The sequence below is a fragment of the Eubalaena glacialis genome, chromosome 14, assembly GCF_028564815.1.
Source record: "Eubalaena glacialis isolate mEubGla1 chromosome 14, mEubGla1.1.hap2.+ XY, whole genome shotgun sequence".
Taxonomy (NCBI): domain Eukaryota; kingdom Metazoa; phylum Chordata; class Mammalia; order Artiodactyla; family Balaenidae; genus Eubalaena; species Eubalaena glacialis.
In genome coordinates this window covers 86,157,789-86,167,307 of record NC_083729.1, presented here as the reverse complement: position 1 = coordinate 86,167,307, position 9,519 = coordinate 86,157,789, and the positions used below count along the sequence as shown (strand labels likewise).

At 42.7% G+C, this 9,519-nt stretch overlaps 1 protein-coding gene across 2 annotated transcripts in view; it reads left to right on the top strand.

Moving 5' to 3' along the window:
• The first annotated feature begins 462 nt into the window (after positions 1 to 462).
• MGAT4A (alpha-1,3-mannosyl-glycoprotein 4-beta-N-acetylglucosaminyltransferase A) overlaps positions 463 to 9,519 on the top strand; it is a 111,291-nt gene continuing 102,234 nt past the window's right edge. The window contains exons 1-2 of one of the 2 annotated variants that reach the window (XM_061210478.1): positions 463 to 602; positions 4,752 to 5,080. In XM_061210478.1, the coding sequence (XP_061066461.1) occupies positions 4,987 to 5,080 (94 nt within the window). In that variant the 5' untranslated portion in view covers positions 463 to 602; positions 4,752 to 4,986. The remainder of the gene's footprint in view (positions 603 to 4,751; positions 5,081 to 9,519) is intronic. The other variant, XM_061210477.1, reaches the window with a different exon arrangement.

The following is a 9,519-nucleotide window of genomic DNA, read 5'->3' as shown; positions in this document are numbered from 1 at the left end:
TCCCTGGCAGGATGGCGGGGACGGGACCCCAGCTGGGGGGTAGGGGCTGGGGCCGGGGCACCCCGGGTGGTCGGGTCGCGCCCCAGGCGGAGGCTAGGGGCTCCCCGGGGCCTTTTGTTGGCAGCCTGAGCTGCCTCCGCGCACACGCCCGGGAGGATTAAAGCCAGATGTGGCGGCCGGGCGACGCCGAGCGCTCAGAGGCCGGGACCGGAGACCCAGACGCCGCTCCAGACCCCGCGGTGACGGTAAATGAAGCGGGGGAGATCTCACGAGAATGATACAGGCTGCGAGACGGCGCCCCTAAATGACAGCCGGGCGGGCCTCTGGCGGGCGGCTCGGCCGCGCGGGGGCGCCCGGTGGACGGCGCGCAGCACCGGCGGCCAATGGCTGGCGGGGTCGCGGGCGGGGCCGGGCGCGGGAGCCGCAGCGCTCCAGCGGCGGGGCGGAGCCGCGCGGGGAGGCGGGGCGCCCGGCAGCAGCGGCGGCGGCCACAGCAGCCTCCGCGGCGGCCGCGGCAGGACTGGAAGCGCCGGCGGCGGGTGAGGGGCTCGCGTCGGCGGCGGCGACGGCGACGGCGACGGCGGCGCGCGGGCAGCTTCGAGGTGGTGTGCAGGGCGGCTGCGCGGAGGGCGCGGGTTTGAGGGGCGGCCCTGGGTCGCGGGAGATCCACCTGCTGGTAACGGAGCAGCCTGCGCCGCGGCCCGGCCGGGAGCTCGTGCGCCTCCGGTTGCTGCGGGGCCGGCTCGGGGCGCGGGCGGGCCGGGCCTCGGGGTGGGGCGCGGGCCGGGCCGCCCTGGGTTCGCCGTCAGCCCCGCTCCGCCGCCGCCGCAGCCCCGGGGTGCTGCGCGCTCTCGGGGTGGCCGGCCGGGCGCCTGGTGCGTTCTCGGCTCTCCTAGGCGCGGCGGGGCTTGTCGACTTTGGGGCAAAGTGAAGGAAAGTGGGGGTTTGGGGATGCAGAGGGGGAGAGAGAGTTGCCCGCAGGACCTGCTGCCCCAGGGCGCACGCCTGTCCCGGAGTCGGCGGCGTCCCGGGGCCAAGGGGCAGGTGCGGCGGGGGCGAGGCGGCCCGGGCGCAGGGGCTGGGGCTGCTGCCGGGTCGGCGAGGCGTGCACAGTCCTGGCGAATTTTCCTGCAAAGTCAAGACCCGCCGGTCCTCTGTGCAAGCGTACCCCCATCCCCAGGCCTCAGTTCCCCCTTAACGAGGAAGCTGCAAGTGGGACCCTCGGGTTGGGGCCAGGTGATTCCACTGAGTGTACCCTGTGACAGCGCGAAGGCGTGTTTTGTGAGCTGGCAGTCAGACCACTCGCGCGCCCGGTTTTTATTTCTCGCAGCGTGTGTTTCTCTGGAGCCCGTTCATTGCTTACAATCCGATTTGCGAAATGTAAGCAGGCGCAGTTCATGTTTTCAGTGCTTTCCATATATTTTGCTGTTGTGCTCTTGCTGTCTGACGACTTCTGATAAAATAGAATGACAACGTCGTTCGTTCGAATTTAGAACCTAAATTTACAAGTGAATAATACGCGTTTAGTGGTTTATGTTTCTTTTTCTGAATGTTTAAAAAAAAAAGTTCCATTAACAGGTTACCCTAACAAAGGTTTCTTTAGCCCACACGTGTAAATTGCAAACGCACAGGATGATGAAATTATGTAAGCTGTATTGACGAAAAACAGAAATCCTTTTATAAAGGTAAAACCAATGAATTTTAACATAATTGCGGTGTATAAAGTGTAGGGCTTACATCACGGATTTCATGATGGTGCCTTTCCTTCAGGCATCTCTGTCTTGTCTGTGGGATGGTAATTAAGCCATATGTTAAGTGTTTTCAGCCATAGAACTTATTGACTATTTCAGAGAACACTTTAAAATCCAACAAAGGTTATGTATCTAATAATAACGTAAAGGACTGCAGCCCTTAAAGGACTGTTAATAAAACAGATTTTTCAGTGTGAGATCTAGAGTTGAAAGTTCCATACAGCTTTGTCAGGATGGAGAAGATGACCAGTAAGTAACTTTAGCCACTGCCTTTTTTGTTGTTAAGTATTCAGATGTGTTAAGTGATAGTCACAGAGACTGTCAAGGTGTTAGATTGAAATTTTTACAAATGTGGACACTGATGAAAAATATGGGTTACTTCTTCTCTTGCTTTAGGTAGTCAGTCAATCCAAAGGGCTCTTGGCTGTCCAGCCTCACCTCTCCTGTTTCGAGAGCGTGGGGATCATTGGTTTTACTCTTGTTCTGTGCAGTTCAACTTCATTAGTGTGGAAAGCCTAATTAAAAATGTATGATGACATTCTTCCCGAGTAAAATGCTCTTGTACTTCTCTTGCAGAATTTCAGGTCTTATTTGTTGGCAGAGTTCATTATAAGTATTTTCTTCAAACCAGAGATTAATTACTTCCTGGATCCAATATTTAATATTCCTTATGTTTTTCCCATTACCAATACTATATCTATAGTCTACTTTGATTATAGCGTTCATTCACTTTTACTTGTCTTAGCTCTACTCATTTATACTGAATTTTATGGGATTTATTTGTATTTAATAAAACTGTGTTTCAAAATATCCTTTATTTTCTGATTCTCTGCTTCTCTACTTCCCCATGATTATTGACTGAATGTCTACTCTAATCACCTGTATACTTTTAGTTCTTTTACCAGGACAGAATCCTTCTTGAAGTAAGGTAGGGCTAAGGATATAGCAACAGAAAGTTAGATGAATTTTTATATGATGCCACAACAGGATTAAAATTCCAAGTTACATAATTCACTGAGTTATCCCTTCTCTTTTTATAATCAGAATTCATTATCGAGTGCTTATTGATATAAGACAGTATATTAGGCACTTTATGGAGATGAGTTGAAATTCTAGGATTTCACTATGAAGACTGTTGACGTGGATATGTTAGAAGGTGAATAACTTTGGTTTTAGAAAATTATCATAACTTGAACGTGAGAATATCTTTGGAGTTCTTTGTTTGCGGAGAGTAAGGGGGGGGGAGTTCAGTGCTTCTAGAATATTATACCACAGAGCTGCTGGCCAAGGAGGATTAACAGGCTGCCTGGGTGTGAGTGGGGCGGGGGGAGGGCCTAGCCCAGGGTACAGGAAGTGAGAAATTCGTTTCAAGTTTTAAGTTGAAACTTTGATATTTCCTGTGAATTTTGCAGTTTATTCCATAATAGATCCATACTGGTTGTAGAGTATAATTTTTTTTTTTAGTTCACACTTAATCTGTTGGGTAAAGGTAACACCCGGGGATGATTCTCTAGTGTAACCTGAGACTTGGAATATCCCTGGTGCTTCTAGGGGCCCCAGTGCAGGTGGCCTAGTTTGAGAGGCAAAGGGTGGGAGATGAGGACTTGGACTTTGGAGTCATGCAAATTAGGGTTCTATCTCTGGGTTCATTTTTTTGTGTGTAAAATAGGGTCAGCAATGCCTGCCTCACGGGAGTTTGTGAAGATTTAGAACGTGTGAGGGACACATAGGAAACCCTCAATGAGTTGTAGTGTCTATCATTCTTACTGTTAATCCTGTGCCCTAGTGATATCTTTTTTCACTAGTGGAGATTTCTAGCAACATCACTTTTACAAACCAGCTGAGATGGTAGTTTCTGAATTGCCTACAAATGGCCTCTTTAATCAGCCGCCCTCTTCGCCATAGGGAATTGTCCCTTGGGCTTCCCAGGCCTTTTTGGAGGTGCATTAACTCACCCCACTGGAGTGTCACTTGGTGGATTGCCAAGTGCATCTCGTGGTCCCCCTGTGGCCACCAGGAATCAATGCACATCTTGTCGTGCCTGATATGCCCTGAGGGAATGAGACCGGCTGTGCACAGAGCCGCCTGAACCAGTGACTGGCTGCAGGTTTTAGATTTGGTTTTATTTTTTAATACAGTTAACATTTATTGAGAACCTGTTAGGTGCTAGGTGATTATGCTTAAGTACTTCTCAGGACATGATTTCATTCTGTTTTCTGAACAGCTTTGCTAGATGGGAGGTGATCTCCAGATTTCCTGAGTTAAAGCAATGCTAAGTGACTAGTCCTGGGTCCTATGGTATCCTGGTTGGATTGCCGCATTTTGTAAATGCTGAAATAGTCCCAGTTTACACCCAGGGAGTAGGTTAATCGTTGGAAAAATGACATTTATTTTACGATGATGATCAATAGCAGTCATAACTGTAACCTTTTTATTATTTATGAGAACAGGAGGAGCCAGGGCAGGTAGTTTTCTCATTTTATGGATGAACCACAAAGCCAAGATAAGTGACATGCCTGAAGTCACGCAAGCAGTGATGGAGCTGGATCTAGGACCTAGGGCTTTTGACCCTCGTAGGTTGTAGTCTGTCAGTTTTCTTTAAAAAATTTAAAACATTAACTATTATTGTGCAACAGGAGGATTGCAGAGAGTGAAGATTATGTTACTCAGGAACCATTGTGTGATCATTAGAGTTCTCAGCTTGGAATCTGTGGCTTATTATTTAATGAGCCCCACCACTTCCCCCTTTAAATAAGTAACCACAACTCTGTTTCCACAGGCAAAACAAAACCAATGAGGAGGGAGTATAGTTGGAAGCTTTTTTCCCTGGAGAAGAACCATATCATTGTAGTGTATTAAATGTCATTTGGATATGGGGGTAATCTTTACGGATACAGTTTAGCCCAGCCAAAAATCTGTTTATAACAGTGACTGATAAATGAAGAAACTAATATTTTGCATCACTGAGCAAGTTTTTCTTTCTCTTTTCCCCCTGAATAGGAAGAAAGAAGCCTGCGGCATCCACCTATGAAGTCCGTGCAGACAGTCCTGAATAGTAATTGTGGATGGTGTGGCTGCCAGGCTGCTTCTGCCGTGCATCTGAAATGAACCTCTCCTATTGATTGTTTTGATTGGCCCAGAGCCAGGAGTACTGGATTCACCTGACTTCAGGATAAAAAGAAAACAATCTTGGTTATCATCATAAACATATGAACCAGTGTGATGGTGAAATGAGATGAGGCTCCGAAATGGAACTGTAGCCACTGTTTTAGCATTTATCACTTCGTTCCTTACTTTATCTTGGTATACTACATGGCAGAATGGGAAAGGTAAGGAAAACATCTCCAAAAATGTGCATGGAATGTAGTAGGTTTTTTGCTTTGTCAACGGTGCGTAGATGCTTGAGTTAAATGCCCCTACAGTCTGCATGTTGCATGCTATCTGCTGGCGGCCTGCCAGTTTCTTTCTGACACAAAAATGAAGCAGTATTCTTGGACGGAGGAGACAGAATTTCTCATTTGAATGGGGTTTGTTTTGTTTTTGATTTCTTGTAATTGCACTTGGAGACACATGCTCGTCAGTGGTTTATATTATAAGTGGCAGCCAAGTTGAGTAATAAAGACTTTTGTTTTGGCATTTTATTTTTTATTATTAAACATCATAAATGTTTAATAAGCTTCCTTGTACTGGATGTTGTATAAAACACTTAAAAGAACAGTCGGCGCCTTCATGAAATTTACATGCTGATTATACGAATGATTTGGTGCTGTGTAGTTAATGATTTAACCAGCATGTGTTGACAGATTGCTCTTTAGGCAAAAGTATTTTTGAAGTAGGTGAGGAGAAATTCTGATGTGAAAATTTTAAAAGTTTAAAAATTAATTTTGTTTAGACTATCAAACTGTGTTTCTAAGGAAGGTTGTCTGTTTAGTGATTGGAAGTATATTCAGGGCTAATGCATTTCTTTGCTTTTTTTGAAGAGAAAATATTTACAGTAAATTCCTACTCCTACTTTTTTGCTGTCTCCTTTCCTTATATTAATCTAGGGAATATTGATGGCAAGAAGAATGGAAGTGAATATTGTATTTGGTTTGTTAGAGTCAAGGTAGACTAGTAGTTGTCACCTGGTTATTGGAAGGTGGTGTTGCTGGCATTATTTTATTGACTTGTATGAAAGTAACTGAAAAGGTGTGTTCACGACTTAATTTTTCTCTGGTGTGTGTATTGATATGTATATGTCTGTGTGAGTATATGTGTATATATGAAATAAGTTGATATAAGTGGGAAAACGTGTTCTGTGCTTTGAGCAAGTATAGTATTGTTTTTCTCTTTTTCTCTGAGTTGGACTCTAATTTCGGAAGGAACTGTTTGGGGAAAATGAATGAAATACTTGCTGAAGACCTTTCTTCTTTGTGGACAAATATATACATTTTAGATTTCATTTTTTAATCGTACCAAAAGGAGAAGACTTACTTAAGAAGAACTTTGAGTAGTTAATCAAACTATTGCTTGTCCCTGACATGAACAGAACAGATGACTAGCCTTAAAATCTACTTAGGAAATAAGAGAATTGGCCCTAAGAAGAGTATATGGATTTTTTTCTTATCAGGAAACTTATCTATTCAGAGAGTTATAGTAACAGAAACTTGACCCTTTTTACTGTGTCTTATTTAAAGGATTAAAACTTTTGGAATCTCCATTCCTTTTATCTTGTTTCATATGTAAAGCTATTATGAGCATTATTTTTTTGTGTGTTAAGTTGTCTTTAGAATCAAAATTAATTTCCAAAAATAAAGATCCTTTCACCATGTAGTATTAGAGATACACACAAAAAGCCTCTTCTCTTTGATTATCACTCTTTGAACAGTCTGTAATCCTTCTGTGCATACTTTTCTGCTCTGTTTTTTCTGCTTAGTGTTTTGTCCGGACTCTTTCAGGTATCAACAGAGGTCTCCTGTCGTGCTTATGTAAAATCCCCTGTGCTTTAATGCCATCGTTTATGTAACCACTCTAACTGCTGAGCATTTGGATTCTTTCTAGATCATTCTGGCAGTCAGCCTGGATTTTCCAGAGCCAGCCTCATTTCAGATGTTTCATTCTTATATACTCATAAACCACGTGCTCTGCTTTTTATATTGAAAGCATGGTTTCTGTAATCACTGGTGTTTCTGGACTCATAATTTTTATTTTTCATTCATTCATTGGTCCCTTTCATGTACCTGTCCTGTGCCTAGCACTGTGTTATATGCTGTGAATATGAAAAGGAAGAAGACACTTCACGCCTTTGGGAAGCTCAAGGACCAGTAGGGGAAGATGCAAGTAAAAAACTGTGATACCATCAGATAGACTAAGATAGAAGCAGTAACAGAGTGCTGTGGTTGTGCTGTTATAAGCATATTATATGTTATATATTGTCTCATTTAATCCTCATAATGACCTCGGGAGGTATTATTTTACCGCCTTTCTATAGATGAGGAAACCAAGGCAGAGTGGTAGAGAAACTTGTCAAGATCATACATTAAGGGGAAGAGTGAAGTTTAAACTCAGTCAAGCTGGTTCAGAGATTATGCTCATAGCTATTGGTCTACTGCCCAGAAGAGCAGAGACCGGGCAGAATAGGGGACAGTAGGCATGTCAGGTGGAGGAGGCTGCTGTGCATCCATGAACTTCTGCAAGGGTGTAGAGCATTCGTGCTTTGGAATTATGAGATGCTCATTGTGATTGGCACGTAGGATTCCAGGACTGTCCCAGGGTTTAGCTGGTAATCCCAGTACAGTTCCTATCATATTTGTTATAGGTCTTCATTTACTACTTGGAAGAATACATGAGTGGTCCATGGGACTGGCGTAAGTTGAGGAGGATGTCAGGAACCCAACCAGGAAAGCTGGAGTTCAGGCCAGGGTACAAGTTTCTGCAGGGTATACAGGATTCTCACATAAAAATTAGGCAGAATTCCAACTGTGTGGAAAGCACAGGTTGGGAAAGTTGTAAGCAGGTGTGAGAGTGGGACAAGGGTAATTACATGTCTTACTTGTATGTGTGTGGGGAGTGGGGGGAGGGTTCTCCTAATGAACTTCCTATTTTGGTCAGGCACAGTCCAGAAACTGGGCAACACCAAGCAAGCAATCTTAGATGCCTGTCCTTAGGGACATCTAACATTCATGTACATGTTTCTGTGTGGACATGTGTTTTCTTTTCTCTTGGTTATTTACCTAGGAGTGGAATTGGCAGGTCATGTGGTAACTCTATATTTAATCATTTGAGGAGCTGCCAGACTGTTTTCCAAAGTGGCTGGACCGTTATGCATTTCTTCCAACAGGGTATGAAGGTTACCATTTCTTTGCATTCTTGATGACACATGTTATCTGGCTTTTTGGTTCCACTCATCCTAGTAGTAGTGAAGTAGTATATCATTGTGCTTTTTATTTGTATTTCTAATAATGTTAAGCATCTTTTTAGGTACTTATTAGCCATTTGTATATCTTCTTTGGGAAAAAATGTCTATTCCGGTTCTTTGCCTATTTAAAAAGAATTTTTTAACTATTAAGTTGTAAGAGTTCTTTATATATTCTAAGGCAAAAATACAGTAAGGGTAGTTGGATCAACTACCTGTATACCTAGTATGAAGGTTAAAAGACAAAACTAGTAAAACCATATAACTATAAATAAAAATGAATAAATACACATATACACACACAATAATTAATTAAGGGATACACAAAATAAAAATATGTTAAAGATGACATCAAAAACATAAAATGAGGGGGTGGCATAAAAATGTAGTGCTTTTAGAACGTGCTCAAACTTAAATGACCATCAACTTAAAATAAGTAGCTGTATACATATGTTGTTATAGAAGAACCTCATGGTAACTACAAACCAAAACCTGATAACAGACACTAAAAATAAAGAGGAAGGAATACAAACATAATATTGAAGAAAGTAGTCAAATCAGAAGGGAAGAGAGCAAGAGAAGAAGAGAGGAATAGAGAAGACCAATAAAAATAACCAGGAAAAAAAATTAACAAAATGGCAGTAAGTACATACCTGTCAGTAATTTCTTTAAATGTAAATGGACTAAACATTCCAATCAAAAGACATAGGGTGGCTGGATAGATACAAAGGCAAGACTCATATATACACTGCCTATTAAGAGACTCACTTTAGATCTAAAGACACACATAGACTGAAAGTGAGGAGATGGAAAAAGGTATTCCATGTAAATGGAAATAGAAAGCTGGGACAGCTTTTTATTTAAGCATACTTAAATATCAGACAAAATAAACTTTAAAACAAAGACTGTAACTACAGCAAAGAAGGACATTACATAATGATAAAGGGATCAATCCAACAAGAAGATATAACACTTGTAAACATGTATGTACCCAACATAGGAGCACCTAAATACATAAAGCAAATATTAACAGACATAAAGGGAGAAATTGACAGTAATACAATAATAGTAGGGAACTTTAACACTCCACTTACATCAATGGATAGATCATCCAGACAGAGAATCAATAAGGAAACACTGGCATTAAATGGCACATTAGACCAGATGGACTAAATAAATATATATAGGACTTTCAACCCCAAAAGAGCAGAATACACATTCTGTTCAAGTGTGCTTGTAATATGCTGCAGGATAGATCACATGCTAGGCCACAAAAAAAGTCTCAGTAAATTTAGGAAGATTGAAATCATATTAAGCATCTTTTCTGACCACTGCATGTGAGACTAGAAATCAACTACAAGAAATAAAAACTGG